This window comes from Sorex araneus, chromosome 6 (assembly GCF_027595985.1).
Source record: "Sorex araneus isolate mSorAra2 chromosome 6, mSorAra2.pri, whole genome shotgun sequence".
Classification (NCBI taxonomy): domain Eukaryota; kingdom Metazoa; phylum Chordata; class Mammalia; order Eulipotyphla; family Soricidae; genus Sorex; species Sorex araneus.
In genome coordinates, this window is record NC_073307.1 from 15,148,121 (window position 1) to 15,176,050 (window position 27,930).

Sequence of the window (27,930 nt, forward strand, 5' to 3'; positions counted from 1 at the left end):
AGCTACACGTGGAGTATTTGATATGCCAAAAACAGTTAACAAGTCTCACAATGGAGACATTACTGGTGCTTACTCCAGCAAATCGATGAACAACGGACAACACTGGTACAGTGCTATATATACATAACAATATGTAACAGATATATTTACATATATATATTTGAGCTTGCAAAGAAAAGCTGGTGTAAGCTGGCTCATCACCATAGATTAAAAATGTCAGATTTTATACTGTATGTGTATATATACACATATATATGCATATATATGTGTATATATGTGTATATATATGCATATATATGTATATATATATATATGCAGCCTCACGCATGAAGAGGCCAGGTGTGTGGGACCTAGGGCTGAGATCTCCAAACCTGCTCGAATTGGGACTGAGCCTTCTCCATCCAGAACCCCCATTTTCCAGTAGCTTGGCAGCCACACCCACAAACTACCCCCGGCACCATGTAATCCCACCAATGGCCAACATCCAGAGACTATAAGACCAAGCTCCCAGACACCTAATAGCCTTGTTCTCCTTCTTGGAGAACCTGACAAGCTACCAAGAGTCTATTGCTCACACAGGAGAACCCTGCAACCTCCCCATGGCGTAGTCATATCCCAAATACAGTAAAAGATACATACATACCTCTCGGAGAGCCTGGCAAGCTACCGAGAGTATCCAACCCTCACAGCAGAGCCTGGCAAGCTCCCCGTGGCATATTCGATATGCCAAAAACAGTAATGATAGGTCTCATTCCCTTGACCCTGAAAGCCTCCAGTCATTGAGAAAGACGAGTAAGGAGAGGCTGCTAAAATCTCAGGGCTGATTGTAACAGAGACATTACTGTTGCCCGCTCAAGTAAATCGACGAACAACTGGATGACAGTGATACAGTGATATATATATACATATATACATACATATATATATGGTTTCCCTGAATACACAAGATGTGATCCCCAGTATGTCCTGCTTCCCCAAAGTAAATTTTTAAAAGTCTTTGAAATCATAACAGCAAATCAATTCAACATATTCTCCAACTTAGCTAGCAAACACTAAAAACTACTGTTTTTCAAAAAGAGGGACTTGAGGTTATTTTAGCCCTTGAAATGATCCTAAGGAAGTCACCCATGAATCAGTTTAAAAGAGGTTTTGTTTCGTTTTTTTGTAATCAGCTAAAAGAAATTTGCATGTCATTTTGCTAGTTTTCCTAAAAGGATAATTTTTTTAAAAAACGTGCGGTGTATGGCTTGGCAGAACACGAGCCTTGAAGGGTGAAAGCCTGAGCCCACAGAATGGGAAAGAATATTTACCCAATACCCATCTGATAAGGGATTAATATCCAGGATATACAAGACACTAGTAGAACTGTATAAGAAAAAACCTCCAACCCCATCAAAAAATGGGGAGAAGAAATGAACAGAAGCTTCCTCAAAAAAGAAATACAAATGGCCAAAAGGCACATGAAAAAATGCTCCACATCGCTAGTCATCAGGGAGTTGCAGATCAAAACAGCAATGAGATATCATCTCACACCACAGAGACTGGCACACATTCAAAACAACAAAAGCAACCAGTCCTGGCGTGGATGTGGGGAGAAAGGGATGCTCTTTCACTGTTGGTGGGAATGCTGACTGGTCCAGCCTTTCTGGAAAACAATATGGACAGTCCTTCAAAAACTAAAAATTGAGCTTCCATATGACCCCGCAATACCACTTCTGGGAATATATCCTGAGAATGCAAAAAAGCACAGTAGAAATGACATCTGTACCTATATATTCATTGCAGCACTGTTCATGATAGCCAAAATCTGGAAACAGCCCAAGTGCAATAGAACAGATGACTGGTTAAAGAAACTTTGGTACATCTACACAATGGAATACTATACAGCTGTTAGAAGAAATGAAGTCATGAAATTTGCTTATAACTGGATAGACACAGAGAGTATCATGCTAAGTAAAATGAGTCAGAAAGAGAGGGACAGACATAGAAGGACTGCACTCATTTGTGGAGTACAAAATAACATCACATGAGGCTGACACCCAAGGACAGTAGATACAAGGGCCAGGAGGATTGCCCCATAGCTAGAAGCCTGCTTCATGAGTGGAGGGGAGAAGGCAGATGGAATAGAAAAGTGATCACTAAGAAAATGCTGGCTGGAGGAATCGGTCGGGATGGGAGATGTGTGCCAAAAGTCGATAACGGACCAAACATGATGACCTCTCAGTGTCTGTGTTGCAAGCCATATTGCCCAAAAGTAGAGAGAGAGTATGGGGAATATTGTCTGCCATGGAGGCAGGGGGAGGGTAGGAAAGGGGGGGTATACCAGGGATATTGGTGGTGGGGAATGTGCACTGCTGGAGGGATGGGTGTTTGATCATTGTGAGATTGTAACCCAAACATGAAAGCTTATAACTATCTCACGGTGATTCAATTAAAAAAAAAAAAAGCCTTAGCTCGTCCCCAGCAGCTGTGCTCCCTGCCTCACTAGCCTGTGGGCCGGAGTTACATTTCCTCAACATCTCCCTCCTTTATCAATGCTGTGTGAAATGGAATTAGTTCCTGGGCAGTCTAATGTCAGCCACTAGTAACTACTCACAGGTATTCCTCTATGTCTTTAACGTACAGTAACACACATACACACATCATTCCTTGGTTTGGCTTTGCAGTTCTATGTGTGTGAGTATGGAGATATGTACCCAGGGCCTCACATATTCTGAGCTTCTGGGCTACATCCGGGTTCCATTTCCGTCGGTCTTTAAACAGTGCCCCCCCCCCCGCCCCTTTTTTTAGGCCACACCTGGCAGTGCTCAGGGCTTACTCTTGGCTCTGTGCTCAGAGATCACTCCTGGAGGGCTCAGGGGACCATATGGGGTGCCAGGGATCAAGCCCGGGTCGATGCAAGCAAGGCAAGTGCCCTACCGGCTATACTATGATTTCAGCTTCTAGTCCAGCAATTTTCAAACACTTAACATGCTACCAAGGTACATTTTGCATTCTAAAGCTAGCTAATGTTTCAAAACAGAGAATTTTAATATTCTGAGGCAAACAAGCAGTAAAGGAAACCATCAGCCAGGAAGACATGAAAGACACAAAGATTTTATAAATATGTAAAGTTCAGAAAGGGCCGGAAAAATTTGGAATAGCTAAGAGAAACCAAAAAGTTGTTACCAGTAATACAAAGCTTACAGTATAAATGAGGTGAGGCATCTTTTTAAAATATTCTCCATATAAAACAAAGCATGCTTCAAACAAATACAAAATATTTATTACACAAAAATGTAGTAATTCACAAACAACAAATCTGTCAAACTTAGAAAAAGTACTTTTTTAAGTTAAAAAAAAACTTCACATTATTATTACTCAAGCTAATTTTTCTCCAAGTTATAAATATTATAAAATTTTGGCTTAAAAATTGTCACCCTGGGGCTGGAGTGATAGCACAGCGGGTGGGGCGTCTGCTTTGCAGTTGGCCAACCCGGGTTCAATTCCCAGCATCCCATACGGTCCCTCGAGCACCAACAGGAGTAATTCCTGAGTGCATGAGCCAGGAGGAACCCCTGTGCATCGCCGGGTGTGACCCAAAAAAGCAGAAAAAAAACAAAACAAAAAGTCACCCTATGATTGCCCCAATTAATTTTGCTAGGCCACCACAGAAACAAAACATCTTTGAAATGTTCAGAGTATTGAAATGAAATGTAACATAAACTATCAAAAAGAAAAATACCATTTATATCAATGAGTCCAGCAAACACATCAAATACCGTCTAAGAACAGGAAACACGCATGGCAATGCTGCTGGAACTCAGTCAATTCACATACAACACAGAAACCAGGCCGACTAGGTCTTCCAAAGAACATGGTTCATCACTGTCATCTGCACAGGCGAATATGCTGTCATTCGCATCACCGGTAACCATTTCATTCTCTCGGAATCGTCCCTACAGTCCTTGTCTCCACGCTGGAATTGCCCTGAGGAGAAGAAAGGAACAATTACTGGTATATAGGGGAAAAATCTTAAATCCTAATAGTTTAAAATATCAACTTTAAAATATCTGTTTACTTATTTGATCAATTTCAACTGTAAAGTGTTACCTTTAGGGAGCACCTAAACTACCAACATGAGCTAGCTTGGGGCTGGAGTGATAGCACAGTGGGTAGGGCGTTTGCCTTGCACGCGGCCGATCCGGGTTCGATTCCCAGCATCCCATATGGTCCCCTGAGCACGGCCAGGGGTAATTCCTGAGTGCAGAGCCAGGACTGACCCCTGAGCATCTCTGGGTGTGACCCAAAAAGCAAAACAAACAAAACAAACAAAAAAAAAAACATGAGCTAGCTTGCCAGGAAGGGCCCAACATCCCGCTCACCTGTGGGGGATCTGGAGCAGCGGCCCGCAGCCGGTCGGTCCCATCTTTCTGGTTCGCTCTTCCCAGCCCTTGGTAGGTCTGTACAGCCTCGCAGGGTCTCTGCTAACATTGTTTTCCACCTGGAATCAGACGTGAAATGAGTGCGAGTTACCTTACTTGAACTATTTTTTTTTAAATTTTATTGAATCACCATGTGGAGGGTTACATAGTTCTCAGGATTATGTCAATTATACAATACTCAAACACCCTTCCCTTCACCAGTGCCCCTATTCCATCACCAACCACCCCAGTATACCTCCCGCCCCCCGCTTTATCTTGGTTACATTCTATGTTTCAACACATAACTCGCTATTGTTGCTGGGGTTTCCCCCCAAAAAGAAAAAGACAGTCCTATTGTCAAGGAATCACTTGATAGTTCTCCATTGCTGAGAATGTAGAGATATTAAGTCCCGCTGTTTGTTACATAACTTTTCTATTTTTTTTCCCCCTTGTCCCGCGCCACCGAGTTCACGCCTATTTAGTATTCACCACGCTGCCTGACAAAGGGTATTTCTCTAGGTTTTCCCATCTTATGAGCACCACAAAAGGGTAAAAGATTGTAGCAATAGAATTTCAAGCAGAATTTTCCCTGGACTTTATACAGAAACCCAAAATCGTGTGGCCGCTGCCGCGGCCGCACAACCTAATGTCATCTAATCATCAGCAATATGAAATGGTTCCTTAGTAATGGGCTGGACTTTGGGGGGACCAAAAAAGGGTAAAAGTTTGTAGTGATGTGTAATTTCTGGCTATACTTTCCCTGGACTTTATACAGAAACCCAAAACCACGCGGCCGCTGCCGTGGCAGTGCAACCTAATATCATCTAATCATCAGCAATATGAAATGGTTCCCTCTTAACGGGTCAGACTTTGGTGGGAAACCCTAACAAGAATAGTAAGTTTTTTGTTGAAATATTGAAGGCAATCAAAGTGGTAGCCATCTCTCTAGATTGAACTAAGCCATACACCCACACCAGCTGAGAAGAAATATCCTTCTTGGGAAGAAATGCGGCGTGGCGTTAACCATAGTATTATGTCCATTAAGTTGACACGGACCTGGTGACATGGGAATGGGATACAAGGGAATAAAGTATTATGTACATGGAACAGCGGGACACTGGTGGAATCTCGAGCCGGGGCCGATACCAGTGCACTACTTTTGGTTCCAGAAACTACAGACTTTCTACCAGACTATCAACTAAGCCAGAGCCCCATGCCGGCTGATGACGGGAAATAACCATCTTTTTCAGTTTTTTTTTTCCCTTTGTCAGGCAGCGTGGTAAATACTTACTTGAACTATTAAGTCTGTACTAATAAGAAATTTCCTTAGGAATTTTTTTTTTGGTTGGGGCGGGAGGCAGCCGCCTGGCTCTGCACCCAGGGATCATTCCTGGCGGGCTCCGGGGGCCACCTGGCGTGCTGGAGGTGGAATCTGGGTCGGCTGCCTGCAAGGTTAATGCCCTCCCGCTTGTACTATTGCTCCAGCCCCAATAACTGAAAGCAAAGCCAGGGACTGTTCCCTGTGGGGCCGGGGGCAGCAATGGCGGCAAGTGTCAGATGTGGAGCTGGGGACGGAATCTGGGTCGGCAACATGCAAGGCAAGCGCTCTGACTCTGCCCAGCCCACGGAAAGCACTTTTAAAAAACATACGTGATCTCAGCTAAACAAATGAAAATGTGTGTGTCGTGTGTGCTTACTAACCTCCTGAGTAAACTTGCAGTTGTGCCTATGTAGCTGAAATGAAATTTGAACTCCATCAGCCTAATAAACAGTTTTGTGTGCGTTTTCGGCCACCCCCAGCAGTGCTCGGGGTGGCTCTGAGCAGTGCCAGAGGCCCCCGTGGTGCCAAGGATCAGAACTGGGGCTGCCCCACACAAACCAAGAGCTCGACCCTCGAAGCCATCTTCATCAGCCGGAGAAATTATTATCTGGACTGTTTTTCCCAGTTCAATTATTTAACTCTATTTCTGTTACTTCATTTTCCCTGGAACCATTGTGGGTCCTTTGTTTTATCCACGAAAGCCCATGACGTCTTGAGTTCTGAGTATTACCAGGGAGATTAAGCACAGCTCAGAGCTGTCCCACATCTAAAATACAGACTTACCCAGGGAGAACGAAGATAAGGATGGAGGGTAGAAAAAAGAAGTAATATAGGGTAAAGGAAAACTGGGTACTTACTATACAAAATCATAAAAACAAAAAACCTCACCGTACACTGTATAAAGCTGTATTTTACATGTGTAATATGTTAATGGAATTTAAGGAAAATATACAGAAACTGGCCTGGATATACAGAAAATGTTTGTAGTCTTACAACTCAAAGAATTAAGAAAAATAAAGACTCAAATAGAGGACCTTTTCTTTTAATTTTGCCAGTCTTCTGAGTTTTTCTGCCTTTTCATCTTCCTTGGACTGTTTCTCTTGAATTTTCAATTCAAGTTTATGTAAATCCTAAAGAAAACAGGAGTAAGATAACAATAAGAAAGTAAAATTAGGCCCGGATAAGATCCGGAACTGCCACGCGCAAAACGGACCCTCTGCTCTAAAGACTATGATCCGAGAGGTCTTCTAACCCATTTTGGCACCCAGAGTAGCTTCTTACAGAAATGCATCTAGACTGTGAACTGAGCTAAAATATCAGAAATCCAAGATTCTATGAGCTGTCGCAGCTGCGTGAGCTCATAGAGTCTTAATTCTTAGCAATGAAAAGAAATTATTGAATGATGCCTTTTCAGCAGGCCTGATTGTTGGGGGAAAATTCCAAACAATAATAGTGAGTTCTCTCTAGTGAAATATTGAATGTATTCAAAGTATAGAGAGAATAATGTGAAGATCATTAGCTACTTAGGTGGGGGTGGATGGGAGAGGGGTATATTGGGGTCCTTGGTGGTGGAACATGTGCACTGGTGAAAGGATGAGAGTTTAATCATTATAGGACTGAGACTTAAACCTGAAAGCTTTGTAATTTTTTCATGGTGATTCAATAAAATAAAAACTTTTAAAAAAGTAAAATTAATTAGAAGCTTTTAGTTGCTTGCAAGTAAAATTAAATTACTTTAAATAGCACTAGCATAATAGTATATAATACATGCATTTTCTTTAAGTCTCACATTTTTTTATGGCTAACAATACAACGAGTGTTCCTTTAATAAGAGTCAAGCCATTATAATCAGCATAGCTATGACTGGTTTTAGATCTCTCTTACTCTCACTGTCACGGTCATGTCGTTGCTCATCGATTTGCTCGAGCGGGCACCAGAAGCGTCTCCATAGTGAGACTTGTTGTTACTATTTTTGGCATATCAAATACGCCACGGGTAGCTTGCCAGGTTCTGCCGTGTACTTAGCAAAAAAAAAAAATAATACTCTTTTTGCTAAGTATTTTTGTGCCCTGCTTGCCTATTTGGGGGTGGGGGTGGGGGTGAGAAACATGGGATCTTTTGTTAATGAGATTTTTACATACAAACAAAGTTTTCATTAAAGTATTTTATCTCATTATTCTTTTTATTTCCCTTATTTTTTCACTTTAGGAGTCTTGTAAATATATATTTTGACGCACATTAACAATTTATAATAATTATATTCATAACTGCTATATTCGTACCCTTTGTCATTTTCTTTTTTTTTTTTTTTTTTGCTTTTTGGGTCACACTCGGCGATGCACAGGGGTTACTCCTGGCTCTGCACTCAGGAATCACCCCTGCGGTGCTCAGGGGACCATATGGGATGCTGGGAATTGAACCTGGGTCGGCCGCGTGCAAGGCAAATGCCCTACCCGCTGTGCTATTGCTCCAGCCCCGTCATTTTCCATTTCTTATCCATTTTCCATTCTTTTGAAGCCCGCTTTCAGATTACAGTCTTTCTTTCTGACTGACATTTTTCTTTCATGTATCTGTGTAAAACCATGTGGAAGCCCGCTTCTCCCAGTACCCTTGGCTCCGCGTGTCCACACAGAGGGATCTGCAATGCTCCGGACACTGGGCAGTGGGACGAATTAAGGATCTTGCATCATGGTGGGAACCCCTTGGCTGAGATCTGCAAGCCCACTCGGATCGGGACTGGGCCTCCTCCCCCCAGCTCCCTACTTTTCCAGTAGCTTGGCAGTCACACCCACAAACCGCCCCTGGTGCCATCAATGGCCAAGAACCCAGAGAATATACACTAAAACTCCCGGAAGAGAGCACCTCTTACACTCCACTAAGGCAGAGTATCACAAGTATCAAAAGTATCACACATTTGTTTGGTTTCTAGCATATGTGCTCGTATTCTCTTATCCAGGCTTAAATGGCTCCTGAATGAAATACAACAACCCTCACACATGTACCTCTTTTGTGGTGGGAAGGTGCTTAGTGGTGGGATTGGTGTTCGAATATTATCTGTAATGAACTATTGTGAATTACTTTTATGAAAATAAAATATATATTTAAAAAAAAAAAGGATCTTGCATCATGGTGGCCAAAGGGCCTGGCACTAGCAAGCCAACTCTTGGGGAAAGCTGCCAAGCTGGCGGAGAAGGTGTGAAACGCTTGGCCTGGCCTGTGGCTCCCTCCCCACTGCTCTCTAGCTGCTTCCCAGCCTACGCTGCACTTGCTCCTACAAGTTAACTAGTTAACCCTCTCCCAAAGGTGTTCCTGCCGCTTGACCTTCCCCACCTCCCCGTCCCTTCTCCTTGAAGGCTCAAGCATCACCGTCTCTCTGACACTGAGCTCCACACAGCCACCCCAAAGCTGTCTCTCCACACCTCCAGCACCACACGACAATCTCCGATTTCAACCTAGGCTGGAATGAGAAGAAATCAGGAAGCCCGGCTGGCTGGACACTCATCAGCCAATAGGCCTCGGACGAGAGTGGCGCTTGATTTCCCCTGACGTGAGTCTGGAAGTAATACCCGGGCAGGCTGCACCGAGAAACTACTCAGGCGTCGCATTTACTCACTCTTTCCTGAAACCTGGAAATTTCATCAGCAGCCGTTTTTCTTTTTTCTGCCTTTTCTCTCTTTTCCCTCAGCTCCTTTTCGAGTCTCAAAGACTCTTCCTGTTCCTTTTTCTGCTGGGCATAGCTTTCCAGTAGTAATTTCAGCTTATATTGGCGTTGGCGCTCTTTTTGCTGCTTTTTCTCTTTCTCTTCCTCTTCTTTTACCTGGGAAGCAGATTTCATTGCTATTTCTATACTTTTCTGGTTTTTCCAAGCTTCAACGGCCAGTTTCTTCTTTTTCCTTTGTTCTTCTTTTTGCTTCTGATTCTCTTCTTGTTTATTACCAAAAGGCATGTTTTCTGCCTTTTCCTTTAACTTGAAGATTTCCTCCCTTTTTTGCTGCTTTTTGGCTTTCCAATTCTGAATAGACTTGATTAAAAAAAAAAAAAGAACAGAAAGGTTTGAACAACTGAAAGTGCATTAAGTGCATTAAGATATTAAAATAGACCCTTAAGCCCATCTTTCTAAGGCTGTGGATGCTGGTTACTTAGTTTTTAGTGTTTCTAACAGATGAATACATTTTTTCCTACTCCACCCCTATTTGGCTTTGGGGGCCACACTGGGAGGTGCTCAGGGGCGTCTCCTGACTCGATGCTGGGGTACACAAGGGTTTGCTACCGTTACTGTTCTACTAATGCTATGAGGAAGTGTTTTCTATGAGAATTCTATGAGAAAAAGCTGGCAAAAGCTTCTGGGTAGCTAATTCTGGACCAACTGCATCATGTCACGGGAGACCAGCAAGAGCCACAAACTAACCCCAGGGACAGGGACAGAGTCTGAGCAGCCTGCGCTGGCTAGAGCATGAGGCCAGATGCAGACGTGTTGGAGCACAGCACCAAGGGCAGGAACCAAGCGTCAGTGGGCATCTGTGTCGGGGAGGCCAGAGGGGAGAAGCATCTCATCTGGGTAGATTCCCAGAGATTCGCAGTGAAGGGGAAAGGAAACCAAGAGGTTACAGAAAGTAAGACTAAACTAAGCAAGGGTACTCGAGCCGGAAATTCAGGGCCTATTAATTTTTTCCCCTTTTGCTGTTCTTCTTACTCTGGGAGCAACACACCAGGGTCATGTCAGGGACCAGAAGGCAGCGAGGACCTCAGATGCCAAGGCATGAATTTTCAAATGCAATTAGGTCCTTTCGACAAGACACAGGACATTACAGGAAGTGGGAGATAATAAAAGCAAAGAACCTATTGAACATCTTAAATTAAAGCTAGATTGCTGCTGCTTTCTCCAAACTTCCTGCTTTGGTCAATGGCACCTCCGCTTTCCTTTCCCCTTCTACGTCACTCTGACATCCTATCAATAATCAAGTTACAGGTGGTTGGGTTTTGGTTGGGGGTTCTTTTATTTGAGAGAGATGAGCCCGAGATAGATTGGACAAAGATAGACTGACCCAAGAAAGAATGGCCCAAGACACACTGACTCAAGGTAGATTGGCCCAAGAGAGATTGGCCCCAGATACATTGACCCAAATAGATTGGCCCCAGATTGATTTGCCTAACATCGATTGGCTTCAGAATGACTGGCCCCACATGGATTGGAAACAGATAGATTGGCCTGAGATAGTTTGGCCCTAGTAGATGAGAACAAGAAAGAGTGACCTCAGAGATTCTGGCACAACAGAGATAGGCCCAAGCTAGGCCCAAGATTTGATCTTTGCCACACCTGGCGGTGCTCGGGAGTTACTCTGGATTCTGGATCTGGGATCACCCATGGAGGGCTCCGCCTGGTGTCAAAGCTGATCAGGCATGTGCAAGGCAAGCACCCACCTACTGAACTGTTGCTCCGGCCCCAGTAAACCAGACTCAGGAGACACAGAGCGAGCTAGAAGCAAGGCCATCTCTACTGCAGGAGCACTCCCTGGGGAGCTGGCCCCACTCCCAGACTCTGGATAAGGTCGAGGCTAACAAGTTCCCAGAAGATGCTGATTTTGGGGGGGAGCAAGGGCACCCCCAGCAGTACCTAAAGGAACGGTGACCCAAGCCATCAAGACAGCCCTCTCTGGCCCCTGAAACCAGGATTCTTCAAGGTCCTTAGTATGTGTCATTTGTTGACAGTGACAACGTTTTAGGAGAAACGGGTGGAGGTTCTCGTCACTGAAGTCTCTAAAGGAGAGATTCAGACCTAAGCCTGCCTGAACCCGCAGCTCACACACAGGGCTGGTTTTCACATTTAGGGCTCACGCGGCCATGCCTGGAGGTAGTTTAGTAACCCCAAGCGAGCTGGAATGGCTTGCTTCTGGTGGGTGGGCGGCAGGGATGCCGCAAACCATCCTCCCACTCACCGGGCAGCCCTGAGCAAAGCCTGAGCCAGCCCAGAGAGAGCGGAGCCAGCCCGAGTCCTGATCTCACCCCACACCGCCAACACTGTGTTTGAGGAAATGGGACTTTTAAGGTACTAGCTACAAATCAGAAGTCACCATTTCCTCGGGGTATCCCTTGTTTTGAATCTTAAGTAGATTTAATCTGAATCTTTGATTAAATGAGGTTGACTTTGCAAAACTCATTTTCAAAGTCAAACAGGTTGTTTCTATGTGCCCTTGTCTCCGTCCCCCTAAGAAAAATGTGGCCTTTGCCAGGTGAGCAGACAGCTCTGGATTCCCCTCACTCCTGGCAGGCAGAGGGGCTCCCGCCACCAGTTTCCCAGCCTGGACTCTCTCCTCGCCTCTCCTCAGGGCCTTGAGGGGGCCCAACAATGTGTCTGTTACTTTACCTCTGAAGAGGTAGCTGTGAAGCTAATTAGGCACCCTGAAGCGTCAATGCCTGGAACACAGAAATACATACCGAGTAACTGGGATTTGTTCTGGGCTTGGGGGCTGGTGGGTCAGGCTCTTTACTCAGGGGTCATAAGGGATGCGAGTGGTCAAACCCAGGTTGGCCCCAGACGAACAAGGGCTCCGTCCTCTCCCTCCCCTCCAGCCCAACAAGTAACTTTTTATTATTATTATTATTATTATTATTATTATTATTATTATTATTATTATTATTGTTACCTCTTTCTTTCTTTCTTCCAAGGCCAGAAATTTCTGATACCATTTCTCATGGTGTTGAACTTCATCCCGTGTTTTTCCAGGAAGCTGTTCTAGAACTTCTTCGATAAAAGCTGGCTTCCCTTTATGCTTGCTCCTCGCTTTTAAGAAGCTCTGGTGATCATAATCCTCCCAGCCGCCCTGGCGCCCGCCCGTCTGCTGGAGGAACCTCTCGCACTCCACCACTTCCTCCGGCAGTGCGCTAGGCGCGGCTCTGTCCCCCGGGGCCCGGCTAGATACGGCTCGCAGCGCCTTCTCCGTTTCCAAGTTACCCAGAGCCCAGGCGTCCAGTTTTCTGGAGATGGCACTTAGCTCATTGTTAGTTGTTTTTTCTTCTTTTATTAGTTCTTCGTACCTAAAATTAAAACCTAAGTTGTAGCAGATGGTCAAAGACAAGAGAACCTGAGGACAGGTGAGGGTGGGGGGCAAGTGGGGGACCCCCAAGGCAGCGGGGGTGGGAAGTGGCCACTGGTGGGGGCTGTTGGAAGAATATATGCAAGAAGCTCTGTCCTAACAGTTTTATAGATCACAGTGCTTCAGATAAAAAATAATGAAAACTAAAGCAATAGCACAGCAGTTGGGTGTTCGATTCCTCCGCCCCTCTCGGAGAGCCCGGCAAGCTACCGAGAGTATCGAGCCTGTGCGGTAGAGCCTGGCAAGCTACCCATGGCGTATTGGATATGCCAAAAACAGTAACAATAAGTCTCTCAATGAGAGACGTTACTGGTGCCCGCTCGAACAAACTGATGAGCAACGGGGCTGGAGCGATAGCATAGCGGGTAGGGCGTTTGCCTTGCACTCGGCCAACCCGGGTTCAAATCCCAGCATCCATATGGTCCCCTGAGCACTGCCAGGAGTAATTCCTGAGTGCAAAGCCAGGAGTAACCCCTGTGCATCGCCAGGTGACCCAAAAAGAAAAAAAAAAAATCGATGAGTAACGGGATGACAGTGACAACTGACAAAGTTTGGTCAAAACATAGAATAAGCCCATTCCTGTTACATTAGCCATTCACTTTCCCCCAAGTTTAATAATTCTTTTGAAATTATCTTCTCCACTTATTACTAACATTTATAAACCTAAGTCTTAAAAGTTTACTCAGGAAAAAAATTATAATCCTTTAAACCATTATTTAGGAGGTGTTTAAATATAAATGAAAATTCACTTCAAACACGAAAAGTAGTCGAAAAATCTAAAGTGAGACAAGCACTGAATGTGTCACAATACAATGATTTTTGTACAAAAACCACGTGGAGCATGTGTTTCACTCCCTTCAGGCTCGGTGGACGCTGCAGTCCCGGGACAGAACCAGGGCGGTACACGCCAGGCAAGTGCCTCAGCCCATAGTCCCTCTGGCTCCGGAGAATTACTGGAAGATAAAGCTTAACAGTTTGATAGAAAAATAAGATTAGGACGTACATTAATCTCTGCTCTTCCTTAAAGGTATTAATTGCATTTTCAATTTCTTCCATCATCTCTCTGAGCTTTTCAACAACTGTAAAAAAAAAAAGAAGAAAGAAAAGTATGTTATATTTAAAGTCACTATGAGTAAGAAACAAATATTAGAAAAATATTAGAATGTTCCCTTTCTTTTTTTCCAGTTTGTGAGACATACCCCTAGCGCCTGGGGGAGTCACTGCCAGACTGCCTGCAAAGCATGCACGCTGCACGTTAGCTGTCATGCCAGCCCCGAATGTTCCTTTTCTTTAAAAGAAAAATTCCTACGTGAGGGCTGGGGAGTGCCCTTGCCTCGAATGTGTGCCGCTGGGGTGACTCCTTGGCACTGCATGTCCTCCCCCCACACATAGGGGAGGGCCCCTGAGCACCAAGCCAGGAGTAGCCTTCGAAGCACAGCTGGAGTGACCCAAAATCAAAAAAGAAAAAAAAATAATTCTCAGCCTCCAGGGAAATAACGCTGTACTTTTCCTCTTCTTCTTTCCTCAGTGGCTGGGGGGCTGCCGGGCAGTACTGTGGCCAGCGGCATGGGAGAGGAGGCAGCTCTCTGTGACAGTCAGGCACATCCTGGCCAGAAACGGTGCTTGTGCAGAAGGGAATTTTTATTTTTCTAATTGTTTCCTATGTTTAGACTCGGCCTTCCGGAACTGCGAGTTACCATGGATGGTCTTGGTCAACATGATGAACTCATCTCTCACCCTGTTCGCTCCATTCTGGGCCGTGGGTCCCAATGGGGAGTTCTTCGGGCGACCTTCTCGGTCCTATCTTGGCGTTAAAATCACTGACAGTGACCTTGTAGAAGGTGTGGTCTCCCTTACAGAACTTCTCCAGCCCCATGTAGAACTTCTCGATTTCTTCTTCGTCATAGTTGGATGTTGGTGCACAGATGACAAAGATAGAAACTGCGGCGATGAGCCACATGTATTCAAAGGTAAGCGTCCGATTCGGGCTGTTAGGCATTGGAACATATCAATGCTCATGGCCAAGTTCGTGTTGACGAGGACACCAACACCACCAACACCTCTACTGTCACATGTCCCAAGGAACAGTTCTTCTCGAGTGTCGAAAACGGCGTGATGTGATCAATGCCTTCTCGTCTTGGTCAATCCAATGACCTACTTGATCTTTTGCGCTTGCACCATCAGGTCCTCAATAGATCCTTCCGATGCCAGCATATGTGCGTTAAAAGCGCATACAGTCATTTTAGTCATTCTTCATTTTGGCAGCCTAGTTCGGCCCTGATTTTTAGCAGCCTCTCCTTGCTCGTCCTTCTCAATGCTGCCGTATTTTGGGCTCTTTCAGGGTCAGGTGAATGAGGCCCATCTTTGTTACTGTTTTTGGCATAATGAATACGCCACGGGTAGCTTGCCAGGCTCTGCTGCGTGGGTGTGGCATGTTGGTTCACTCTTCACTGGTTGGTACCGCTGTCACCCCCTCGCCACGATGAGGTGGTGAACCATCCAGGGGGTATCACATTTCACTCAAGTGAGAGAAGGAATCCAGAGTTCCGACCTCCACTGATGATCAAGAATCAGAGGTGCTATCTCGTTTGCTAAGGCGTTGAAAATCAGATGGGCCAGACACATAATGCGATTTGGAGATGACCATTGGACTAGAGCTGTTACCGACTGGATTCCATGGGACGTATAAAGACCGAGTGGCTGCCCACCTACAAGATGGTCAGACTTCTTCATTAAGATCCTTGAACCAACGGTTTGAGGCTCTTCGTGTTCCTGGATCAAGCAGATGCCATTGGACTACACTAGCACATGACAGGGACAAATGGAGACATTACTGGTGCCCACTCGAGCAAATCGATGAGCAATAGGATGACAAGTGATACAAGTGATAATTGTTTACTAACTAGTTTTCTCCACTACATATGTACAAATTATTAATTTTTACCAGAAAATTGATACAACAGTTTTGTGACTTGCAGCTCTGAACAGAATGTTTTTTTGTGAGTATGAGAGCCCGGCAAGCTACCGAGAGTATTTCACCCACACGGCAGAGCCTGGCAAGCTACCTGTGGCGTATTCCATATGCCAAAAACAGTAACAACAAGTCTCATAATGGAGATGTTACTGGTGCCTGCTCAAGCAAATCAATGAGCAACAAGATGACAGCGACAGTGACATGACCTTGATCTGAATCTAATTCATCTAATTACGGCTACTAAACAGATTAACCATTATACAACTAGTGCTATCACAAGTGGCTCTGCATATGTATTTTTGCACGCACAGATTAGAAACATTTTTTAGGGGCTGGAGAAACAGCACAGTGGGGATGGTGCTTGCCTTGCAAGTGCAGCCAACCTGGGTTGGATCCTCAGCATCCCTATGGTCCCCTGGGCACCGCCTTGAGTAATTCCTGGGTGCAAGGTCAGGAGTAAGCCCTGGGCACTGCCGGGTGTGCCCCCCAAACCAACCAACCCACCAAACAGACAAATACCTTTTTCATAGGGGCCCCACCCGGCAAAACTCGGCTCAGCACTGATGAACAGTGCCCAGGCCCGTGGACACGGACCACCAGGACCGAAGACCGCATCCCTCGGAAGCCAGGCTGTGGCTTTGGCTACATTCATCTAATAATGCTGTTTTTCCATTCGCCCCTTCCCTGGCGCACACTCTGCTGTCCAAGGCACTGCGCCGGGTCTCGATGCCCGCCTCGCCTCACCCCCCTCGAGCCTGACTGTTTACACCGAGAACAGGAAAGCCCGGGGAGATGAAATGACTCCACGAGACATTACTTCACGAATAAGTAAAACCCACAGGCCAGACCCAACTATCTAGGATTTCTTTTTTTGTTTTTGTTCCTGGGTCACACCAGCAAGTGCTCACGCCTGGCGGGCTCGGGGCACCGTCTGGGGTGCAGGGATGGCACCTGGGTCAGCTGCGTCCCACACGGGCCCCTCCCCGCTGTTCTGGATCTCTCTGCCCCCTCCCTGCTTCTTGAGTCCACACATCTTCAAGCCCCCTGCAGCAGTGCTCCGACCCTTCAGGAATGAATACTGATAGAAGGATATAATGTGGCCTTTCCCAAGGTTAGCATTTGCCCCAATAGTGCTAAATTCCTTATTTAGGTAGCCAAAAATGCCTCTAAAAGGGTAGTTAATTTAAGAAGCAAAATAATGGGGAAAGGTTAGACAAGAGATGGGATAATCAATCTTCTTCCTCTTCACCAGCTGAATCTGATACTTCACACCAGATTCTCCCGCCTACTGTGTATGTGACTATCTGCTTTGCCTTCTTCACATTCCTAAGCATTTCATAAGATTTTTTGTTTGCTTTGTTTGGGGGCCATACCCAGCAATGGTCAGGGGTTACTCCTGGCTCTGCACTCAGGAATTACTCCTGGTGGTGCTTGGGATATGGGATGCTGGGAATCGAACCCGGGTCCATGTGTGAGATCTACCCACTGTACCACCACTCCAGCCCCAAGATTTGATAGCCTTTTAAAGGTTAATAAGGAATTCAACATGCATATCAGATATTAGTTTTCCAGCCTATTCTTATTAATCCCTGACCACAAAGTAGGTCTGACTTCCAATATAAATTCAAATTTTTTTTTTTTTTTGCTTTTTGGGTCACACCTGACGATGCACAGGGGTCACTCCTGTCTCTGCACTCAGGGGACCATTTGGGATGCTGGGAATCGAACCCAGATCGGCCGCGTGCTAAGCAAACACCCTACCCGCTGTACTATCACTCCAGCCCCTACAAACGCAAATTTCTTATTAGAACAGCGCAGGTTTTCTAATGAACAAAAGGAAAACCTAACAGATGTAAAAGCACGAGTTCCCCATCAACTTACAGTCCGGAGTGGGCTTCACATCTCTTAGCTGGTGCTGCAGTTTCTTGACATTGTTATGTATTTTAGCCAGTTGTTGCTGAATTCTTGCTCCTGTAAGGAAGAAGTTTGTACTTTGAGAACTATTATACATGCTTCTATTGTAAAAGCGGTTGCAGCCCAGGTATGAGTCATTACTATCATTCAGGAAAAGACAGCCAAGACCAATTGCGTAACGAGCACGAGACGGTTCGTGTGTCAGAACAGCCTGAGTATTTTAAGTACTACTGGTCTAAATAAAGATCTAACTTCTGCAATATTTAAAATCACAGTGGGATTAAGGTGTGTTATAAAAGCATCTCCAGGGCTGGAGAGACAGTACAGTGGGTGAGGCACTTGTCTTGCATGCAGCCGACCCAGGTCAGGCCCCGGCATCCCCTATGGTCCCCCAAGCACCGCCATGAATGATTTCTGACTGCAGAGCCAGGAGTAACCCCTGAGCATGCCTAGGTGTGGCCCCTCCAAAAAAAAAAAAAAAAGAGTAAATATTTTCAACTTCCCTGGAAACTTTTTTTAAGTTGGTATGTATTGGGTGGGGCGAGTTTTGGGCGAGTGCTTGGGCCAATGCCTCAGTGACCCCTGGTGGTGCCCATGTAACCTGACCTTTAAACATCCGAACTGTGAGAGAGGACGGAGCGGCTGGTTTTTATTCACGCATGCCCCAGTGGCCAGCAGCAGGCCCAGAGTGGCCCTGACAGTAATGAAAATAAAAAGGAAAAATGGGGATCTTGGAGACAGCACGAGGACTGGGTGGGTCCCACTTCCAAACACAGCCCGAGGAGTAGCACCCCTGCCCAGAACATTGGGCGGCCTTCAAAAGGAAAGACAAGGGGCTGCAGCGATAGCACAGCGGGTAGGGCATTTGCCTTGCACGTGGCCGACCCGGGTTCAATTCCCAGCATCCCATATGGTCCCCTGAGCACCGCAAGGGGTAATTCCTGAGTGCAGAGCCAGGAGTGACCCCTGAGCATTGCTGGATGTGACCCAAAAAGAAAAAAAAAAAAAGACAAGACAGATACTCCAGTGAACTCAATCAGAACACGGGTTTCTGCTCTGTTTTTCATCATCACTCAATCAGCTGTAGTGTCACCACTCTAGGGCAGTGGGCGTTTATTAGCGCATTTGGGACTCGCACAGCACAGGCCAAGCCTCTACGCGTGGGCCTATGTAAGAGCACGGCGAAACTGTGCTCTGAGGTATGACATATTTGAGAAAACAGGTGCAACTTCTTGGGGACTGGAGCGATCGTACAGTGGGGAGGGCATTTGCCTTGCATGCAGCTGACCCGGGTTCGATCCTCGACATCCCATATGGTCTCCTGAGCACTGCCAGGAGTAGTTCCTAAGTGCACAGCAGGAGTAACCTCTGAGCTGGGTATGGCCCAGAAACCAAACACACACACACACACACACACACACACACACACACACACACACACACACACACACACACACACACACACACACACACACACACACACACACACACACACACACACACACACACGATATCTTGAGAGAGATTATCACAGAGTCAATCCATACAGACAAGCACAGGGCACAACTACCACTTCTCATCACTCAACAGTTTTTAATTCATCATGAATTTAAACTTACTTTCTGTTCTCCTGTTGTTAATCAATTTACTTTCCAATTCTTCCAGCATACTATGCTCAATTCTGAAGTCACTTTTTTGGTTGTAGAAATGACTGTGCTTATCTTTTTCTATGTTAATAACTCTTCAGGAAAAGAAACAAATGGATAGATGTGATTTTAACATATTTTTAATTGCTATTTAATATATCAAGACACTCATAATCTCGACCTGGACTAATAAGGCTAAGGATCAAGATAGTATTGGTAAAGAGTTAAGTGCAACTAAAATCACAAGTATTTGAATTACTATTTAAATTCTTTAAATGTTAATAGGAAAAATGCAGTTACAGACTTGTCTGCAAACATATAAGCCTTTGATGACCAATTCTGCCTCAGTCCGTCGTGCTCTGGCCTAAAAATGCCACCCACCTTGGAACGGGTGCGCTGGTGAAGGGATGGTGGTTTAATCAGTATTTGACTGTGACTTAAACCTGAAAGCTTTGTATTTTTTTCCTTTTTTTCACGGTGGTTCAATAAAATATTTCTTTAAAAAAAAAAAATGCCACCCCTGCTGATGACTGCTTTCGACAAGAGACAGAGCGTGAACTTTGTAGCTGGATCAGAGACACGAACGGTATGACTCTCATCACTGAGATACAGGGCTGGAGAGATAGTACCCAGCTGAAAGCACTTCCCTGGCACATTCCCGGCACCACATGTAGCTCACTGAGAACTGCCAGGAGTGATGTCTGAGCGAAGAGCAGCACTGCTGATTTTTTTTTTTAATTTATTTATTGAATCACTGTGAGAGCAGTTACAAAGCTGTTTAAGACTCAGTCAGACAATAATGAAACACCTGTCCCTTCCCACCACCACCAACCCAGTATACCCCCATCCCACACCCGCCCCCTACCTGTAGAGATGATGTCCACATCACTCTCCCTCTACTTTGATTACATTCAATATTTCGGCACCGGCCCCACCATTGTTATTTGAGATTTCTCCCCAACACTTAGATCTGCCGAAAAGGCAACATTAGACACTATGTTTTCTATTGCTGATTATGAATAGCATAGTACAATTTTGGAATTCTGGAATTTTAATAATTAACTAAATAATTAAATCTGGATGGATTTCTGCCAAAAGCCGGGAGTCCCGGGTGGTGACTCGGGGATCACGTTTGGGCGGGGAGGAAAGTGCCGGCACCACCCCCATTCCGTGAGACACCCCCCTACCCCCGCGCCTCCTCTGTGGGCCCAAACCTGTCTGTCCCTTAGCCTCTGGAAGATGGCCACCCCCCAAGCCGCCAGGGGGAAAAGGCGGTGGATCGGCACCTTTTCCCACCTGGGGAGGCCCGGGGCTGAAAACTTAATTCATAGTCCGGACGCATTTCTGCCAAAAGCTGCTGGGTTCCGGGATTTGCTTCTGAGTCTCTGGGATCATGGCTGTTCAGCAACTCGACCAGGAGCCAGAGAGCAGCACTGCTGATTTTTTAGTCAGAAAAGAAGTACTTGATCAGGAAAAAAGTCAAGTCGCTGTGGTCTAGGACTCTGAAAGCTATCCATAATTACTTCTCAAATTAGTAATTATTTATGTCCAGTCCAGTGATAGCCCTGTGGACTTTAAATCATCCTTCAAAGAATTTCCCAGGGGCTGAAGAGACAGCACAGCGGGTAGGGCGTTTGCCTTACACACGGCCGACTCGGGTTTGATTCCCAGCATCCCATATGGTCCTCCGAGCACCACCAGGAGTAATTCCTGAGTGCAGAGTCAGGAGTAACCACTGAGCATCACCGAATGTGACTCAAAAAGCCAAAAAAAAAAAAAAAAAAAAAGAATTTCCCATCTTCCTTTGCCTTTCCCCCATAAATAAAATAAAATAAAATGTGAGTAATAGTTCTTCACTGCCCAGTAGGACTGTGATTAATATTTAGGAGATCATACACGTGAGATTTTTTTATACAGTAAAAAACTGAGTACTAGGAAATGCAAATTGTTAATATGAATTAATAAAACTTCAAGATGCAAATAATCTATGAAAGAAGAGATTTAGTATATTTAATAGATAGTATTTTTTGTTTTGTTTTTTCTTTTTGGGTCACACCCGGTGATGCACAGGGGTTGCTCCTGGCTCTGCACTCAGGAATTACTCTAGCAGTGCTTGGAGGCCCATATGGGATGCTGGGAATCGAACCCAGGTTGGCCGCGTGCAAGGCAAATGCCCTACTCGCTGTGCTATCGCTCCAGCCCCTAATGGATACTATTTTGATTTCCTTCAAAGTTTATTTTATCTCATCTTTGTTCCCTGGATTTAGTCAACCTACACCAGTAAAGAGATCTAATTATCAGTCTGAGTCATTGGGTGAAATAAACAAATACCATCAAATTTTTTGTGGATAAAGAATTTATTCTCTCGACTCCTGTTTTCTTTCTCTCTGAAAAGTGGACACTCACACAAATACCTCTCCGCAATGTTGGGCTTAATGAGTACGTTCCCCCCCCCCAAACAAACCTAAATGGCCACTCGGTTTCCCGATCTTTCCTCTCTGCCACAGTGAGGAACTGCACATTTCCAAGCTGCCCGGTCCTGCGGGCTCCCGAACACTGACAGGATCCTAAGTAGCAGTGAGGGCTGGAGAGGACCCCGGGGGAGGAGAGACGGCCCTGGGAGCCCCCGAGCACTGCTGGGGTGGCCCAGGTCATCCCCAGCACCCCCAGGGCTATCTGGTCAACCCTCCCACACCCCCTAGGGTGCCCCCAGCCCTGTGCAGAGTCAGGAGTGAGCCCTGAGCTGCTTGTGGTCCCGAAACTACCAAAATAAAAAGAATTAAATCTGTTATCTGACATTATGGGATCTGAAGAAACTCTTTTTTTTTCTCCTAAATTGCCCTGATTCAAATGGTAAACACATAAGTGATACTAAAATAACTATTTCAGATTAACTTTGCGTTAGTCTATTATCACTTGTCTCCTTCATACTTCCTATCTTTCTCTTCTCACCAGGCGTTCGTAAATTAATGTGGGATTAGGGAAAGTGGAGCAGAATTAAATTTATATTGTTCATAAGTGGATTATAATGTTAAGTGGAGAAATTGTTCTACTCACTGATTTTTTAATCTTTCTGCTGTGCGTATGAATTCAGTTTTCTTAGTCCGATTAACTTTCTGCTTCCGGTTTTGCAGCTGAAAAGAACGAACTCCACCAGCAGTACCAAAACTACCATCATTCTGCACAAAGAACAAAAATAAGTTTATCATCAACAATGACAAAAAATAAAAGATTTTCTTCTAATAAATAAAATACTTATAATGGAGTTTCTTGGGGATAATTTGGGGGTCAATCTTAATTTTTTTTTTTTTGCATTTTGGGTCACACCTGGAGATGTACAGGGGTTACTCCTGGCTCTGCGCTCAAGAATTACCCCTGGTGGTGCTCAGGGGACCATACGGGATGCTGAGAACTGAACCCCGGTTGGCCATGTGCAAGGCAAACACCCTACCCGCTGTGCTATCGCTCAAGCCCTAATCTTAATTTTTTTAAATAGATTTTGTATTTTTTTTATCGTTTCTTTGTTTTTGTAGTAGCACTGTCGTCCCATTGTTCATTGATTTGCTCAAGCAGGCACCAGTAATGTCTCATTGTGAGATTTGTTACTGTTTTTGGCGTATCGAATACGTCATGGGTAGCTTGCCAGGCTCTGCCATGCAGGCGGGATACTATCGGTAACTTGCTGGGCTCTCCGAGAGGTACAGAGGAATCAAACCCGGGTCGGCCGCGTACAAGGCAAACACCCTACCCACTGTGTTATTGCTCCAGTCCTAGATTTTGTATTTTTTATGCTAACTTATTGCATAAGAAATATTGTATCTCTGAGAATTTTGCCAAAAAGACATAATATTCCTTTAGTAATGTGATAAAAATATCTTGCACGCTTACAAGGTGGTGACACAAAACAGAGGGGGAACGGCGACAATCCATATTTATATGGCCCCTACCTTCAACTTCAGGAAGGGAAACATTTTGGTTTTGGTCTTGGGGCCACATCTGGTGGCGCTATGTGCTCTGTTTGCTCCTGACAGTGCTTGGAGTACGGTGCGGGGGACTGAACCTGGGTCTCCTACATGCAAGGCCTGCACTCCGTCCCTGAGTTACCTCTCTCAGCCCTGCTGAGGGAAGCATTTACAGAGAAAAGTGCACAAACAATAAACGATACCCATGACAACTGCTTTAAAGAAAGTGCTTAAAAAATTAAAGGAAGGAAGAAGACTAAATATGTTTTCTTTTGTTTTGGGGCCACACCTGACTGTGCCCAGGAGTAGCTCTTGGCTCTGCACTCAGAAATTTTTCCTGGCCGGCTCCAGGAACATCATGGGATGCCGGGGATCGAAGCCCAGTCTGATACAAGCAGAGAAACTGCTCTACTCATTATACTACAGCTCCAGCCTGAGGACTGACTCTGCTCTGCAGGTAGAACCAAGAAGAAATGCTGACGCTCATCTAAATGCGGGCGCTGAGTGAGAAGGGGAACAGGCCAGCGGGGCAGAGCGGTACCACAGTGGGTATGGCGCTGCGCAGCTACCCCAGGTTCGATCCCCGACACCCCATATGATCTCCAGAGTCTGCCAGGAGTGATCACTGTGAACACAGACTCAGGCACGAGCCCCGAGGAATGGCACGTATCCCCCTCCCCCACAAAGGAGACGGGCCTTAATTTTTGGAGCAAGCAAAATTAATGCATTTAAGAAATTTTTAAAAATTCATAGTTTCCATTAAGTGTATAATCCAGTGGTTTTTAATATACTCACCAAGTTGTATAACCATCACCACTCTCTCTCTCATTCCAGAATATTTCTATCAGCCAAAAATAAACCTTCTATTCATCAGCAATCACTTCCCGTCCCGTCCCTTCTGAGGTGCTGGCAAATATGAAATCTATTTTCTGATGCTACAGATTTGCCTATTCTGATCAATTAATAGAATATTAATTGATAGAATATTAATCAATTAATAGACTGGACACATATAATATGTATTACGTGTCCAGTCTCTTTCACTTAGCATATTTTTTTAGATTGCATCTATGCTGTTTGGGGAGTTTGCATTTTATTCTTCGTATGGCTGAATAATATTCCATTATATGGGCTTATCCTGTTTTGCTTATCAGTATTGTTTCCACTATCAGCCAATACAAATAGTGCTACTATGGACATTTATGTGGACATTACAAGTTCTAGTATGATTTTGTTTTTAATTTCACAGCATTCCAGTTAACTGTGTAATTTTTGAAACCTAAAGTGAACTATTTTCCACTTTCTCATTTAAAAACGTTGGCTGAGGCTTGAGCGACAGTATAGCAAATAGAGAATTTGCCTTGCATGCAGCTGACCCAGGTTCAACCCCCGGCATCCCACATGGTCCCCCAAGCACTACCACAAGTAATTCCTGAGTGCAGAGCGAGGAGTAACCCCTGAGCATCGCCAGGCATAATCCAAAAGGCAAAAAATAGGCTGGCTGTCTTGGCGGTTAAGTTGGACATATTCCTTCTGGACGTAAGTCCCTTGTCCTCTATATCTGATTTGCAGGTTGTTTCTGCACTTTCTTGGCCTCATCCTTTGACGTACAAATGCTCCTGACGTTTTGACAAGCTTCTTCCCACCATGACTCTTATCATATTCCATGCCCGCAAGCGCTGTGTGGGAGTTCCAGTCCCTCAGCACCTCACCAACATTTCGTCCAGAGAGGAGAATTAGATCACGTCACCTGCGGACGACGGCAGTTTTACTCCATCCCTCCCCATCTGGATGCTTTTGTTTTTCTTTCCTATCTGCCCTGGCTCAATCAGCAGAAGCATTCGTGCCTCTCTCCAGATTACGTGGGAAGCTTTCCATCTTTTAGTCACGGAGTATTTTGTTATCTGTGGATGGTCCAGAGAGGCCGTGAGAGCAGGCGCTGCGGTGCCTCCTCCCGCTACCTTGGGGCTTATCACGAAGGGTCCGTGATTACGTACCCGCTGAGATGACTGTGTGGCTCTTTGCCCTTTATGTTACCATGTTCTATCATGCTCACTAATTTTCATATGCTGAACCAACCTTGCATGTCTGGAGAAATTCCAAAGGACCTTGTTCTGTAATCTTCTTCAGATGTTATTATGTTTGCTAGCAGTACTGTGCTGAGGAATTTTGCATTTGTACTCATGAAAATAAATATATTCATACTGGCCTGATGTTTTCTTTCTGTGTCATCTTTTCCATCTGCTGATATCAGGGTAAATACGACTGCATAAAATAAGCTGAAAAGTGCTGCCTCCAGAAAAAGTTGCAAACACATCGGGGAGTGGTAGTACAGCAGGTAAAGCACTCACTTAGCCTGTGGCCACCCTGGGTTTGATCCGGGCATAGCCTGTGGTCCCTGAACACCACCACGAGTGATCCCTGAGCTTAGAGCCAGGAGTAAGTCCCGCTCACCACAGTGGTGACCCAAACTCTGCCCATCCCCATAGATATAAACACACACACACACACACACACACACACAAATACTCACGCTGACATATATTCATCTTTAACAGTATTCTTTATTCATATCTGGGAGGAGCATATGGTCTCACACAGCTCTACACATATATATGATCTAAAGAACAACCATTTCAATTATCTTTAAAATAAAACAAGCAAACAAAAAAACAACAAGAAGCAGTTATTACTGAAAGGTTAGCCTAAACTTCAAGATCCATAAAATTCAGGTCACCAGAAAGAACTAGAAACAAACAAGAAGTCCTATCCTGATACAAAACCAGGAAGGCGCTAGTGCAGCAATGTTAGAGGTACCTCCAGAAAATCAGGATCCAACAACAAAACTGGGTGAAAGGGCATTCCATGGCTCTTGCGATCCCAAAGCTTAAAAAGATCAACTCAGTTGATCTTTTTTCTTTTACTTTCTGGGTCACACCCAGCAATGCTCAGGGGGTTACTCCTGGCTCTGCACTCAGGAATTACTCACTGCGTTGCTTGGGGGGGACCATATAGGATGCTGGGTATAGGATCAAACCCAGGTTGGCTGCGTGCAAGGCACCCCAGTCGATCTTGTTGCTAAAAGCTGCTTGATGTATTAGTATGTTAAGATAAGCACAAAGTTATGCATGTTGAGACAATAATGTTAAACAAGTTATTATCTTGAGATACATACAAAGTTTTGATTTTCCCAAAATTTAATAGGTAGGAATTTTAAAATATCTTTTTGGTTAGTGGGGAGAGATAGCTAGGTCCAGCTCTTCCAATCTGTTGTCCCGATTTCTGTTTTGAATCCTCCCCCAAACCATTTGCTATTATTTAATGTATTCATTAAAGTACCCTTGAGGGGAAAAAAATAAAGAAAGAAAGGGCATTTGAGGGGGGCAAAGAGATGAATGACCTTCAGCAGCCAGAGACAGCACTAACTGGGGGTGGAACAGGAGCAAACCACACTCGACAAAAGAATCGTTGCTAGGGCGCAGGATGGCTTTGCTTCGTGGGAACATTTACGCAATCCCATACTCTAAGGACAAAGAATGAAAGAATTGGGGGTAACTCAGCTCTCCGAGGGCCACTGTGACCGGTGGGGACAGGGGGTCCGCGGCGGGGCGCGGGCAGCAGGGGCGGGAAGCCCCGGCTCCGGCTCCCAGCGCCGGCGGGCGGCGAGGCGGTGCCCACGCGCCGGGCGTGGGCCGACGGACTGGCACCTGTCCCCGGTCCCCACGACGCCCTTCCAAGGAGCCCCGGGGCCATCCGAGAGCAGCGGTGGCGGGGGGAGGGGATCGGGCGCAGGCACCGGCCGGCCTGGGCGACCCCCTGCTGCACCCCCCACCCCGCGACCCGCAGGCAGAACCGGGACCCGAACCGGCCCTGGCGCCGGCCCCAAGACGTCTGCGCGCAAGCCCGGTGCGCGGCGCCGGCCAGACCCCGATGCCCACGCCCGGGAAGGTGCCAGCCCCTGGCGGTCTGCAGGGCACACGCCGTCGGCTCCTAGCGGCGGCGCCCGGTCTCCGCCCAGCCCCCAGCAGCGCGCTCCGGGGGCGACACCCGCCGCCGCGCCCCGAGCGCCCCCGCGCCGCTCCGGCCTCGCCGCCCTCTTACCTGTTGCGGCCCCGGCGCTGCTCCCGCGCCGCCCCCCGCGGCCGCGCCCGCCCCCGCCACAGCCCCGGCTACCGCGGTGGCCGCCGCCGCCACCACCACGGTCGTCAGGGCGGCCATCTTTGCGCGCCGCGACCTCCGGGCCTGCAAGCGGGGGCTCGGGCCCGGCGCTCCAGGCTCTTGCGCACGGGCCCGGGGACCGCGAGGCTCCGCCCGGACGGCGCCCGGGGCCGCGATGCGGGGCGGGGCCACAGCTGGGCGGAGCCAGGGCGTGGGGCGGGACCTGAGCACAGGGGGCGGGGCCTGCGCGCAGGGGCGTGGCCGAGGCGTAGGGCGGGACCAGGGCGTGGATGAAGGGGGCGGGGCGAGCACGGGGCGGAGCGTGCTCAGGGTTGAGCGGAGTCAGGGCGTAGGGAGAGGCCAAGGAGTGGCAGAGGGATGGGGCCTGAGCGCGAGGGGCGGGACGGGTCCAAAGGGGGCTGGCCTAAGAGTAAGGGGGCGGGACTAGGGCGTGGCTG

The 27,930-nt window shown here is 46.3% G+C and overlaps 1 protein-coding gene across 2 annotated transcripts; it reads right to left on the reverse strand.

Moving 5' to 3' along the window:
* Nucleotides 1–3,076: 3,076 nt before the first annotated feature.
* On the reverse strand, nt 3,077–27,630 carry CCDC112 (coiled-coil domain containing 112). Of its 2 annotated transcripts, XM_055143214.1 has the most exons (10): nt 27,416–27,630; nt 22,410–22,531; nt 19,326–19,447; nt 17,674–17,763; nt 13,822–13,897; nt 12,369–12,759; nt 9,338–9,745; nt 6,759–6,854; nt 4,365–4,483; nt 3,077–3,969 (listed from the first exon to the last, which is right to left on the reverse strand). In XM_055143214.1, the coding sequence occupies exons 1-10, from the start codon at nt 27,530–27,532 to the stop codon at nt 3,939–3,941; spliced, it is 1,572 nt and encodes a 523-aa protein (XP_054999189.1). In that variant the 5' UTR covers nt 27,533–27,630; the 3' UTR covers nt 3,077–3,938. The 2 variants fall into 2 exon arrangements, with proteins under 2 accessions (XP_054999189.1, XP_054999190.1); XM_055143215.1 differs by lacking the exon at nt 6,759–6,854.
* Between the last annotated feature and the right edge of the window lie 300 nt (nt 27,631–27,930).

Coding starts and splice junctions, on each gene's coding strand:
- CCDC112 (XM_055143214.1), bottom strand. CDS start 27,532: ATGGCCGCCCTGACGACCGTGGTGGTGGCGGCGGCGGCCACCGCGGTA. Junction 22,532..27,415: donor CAGCGCCGGGGCCGCAACAG/GTAAGAGGGCGG, acceptor TTCTTTGTGCAG/AATGATGGTAGTTTTGGTAC. Junction 13,898..17,673: donor TGTGAAGCCCACTCCGGACT/GTAAGTTGATGG, acceptor TTTTTTTTACAG/TTGTTGAAAAGCTCAGAGAG.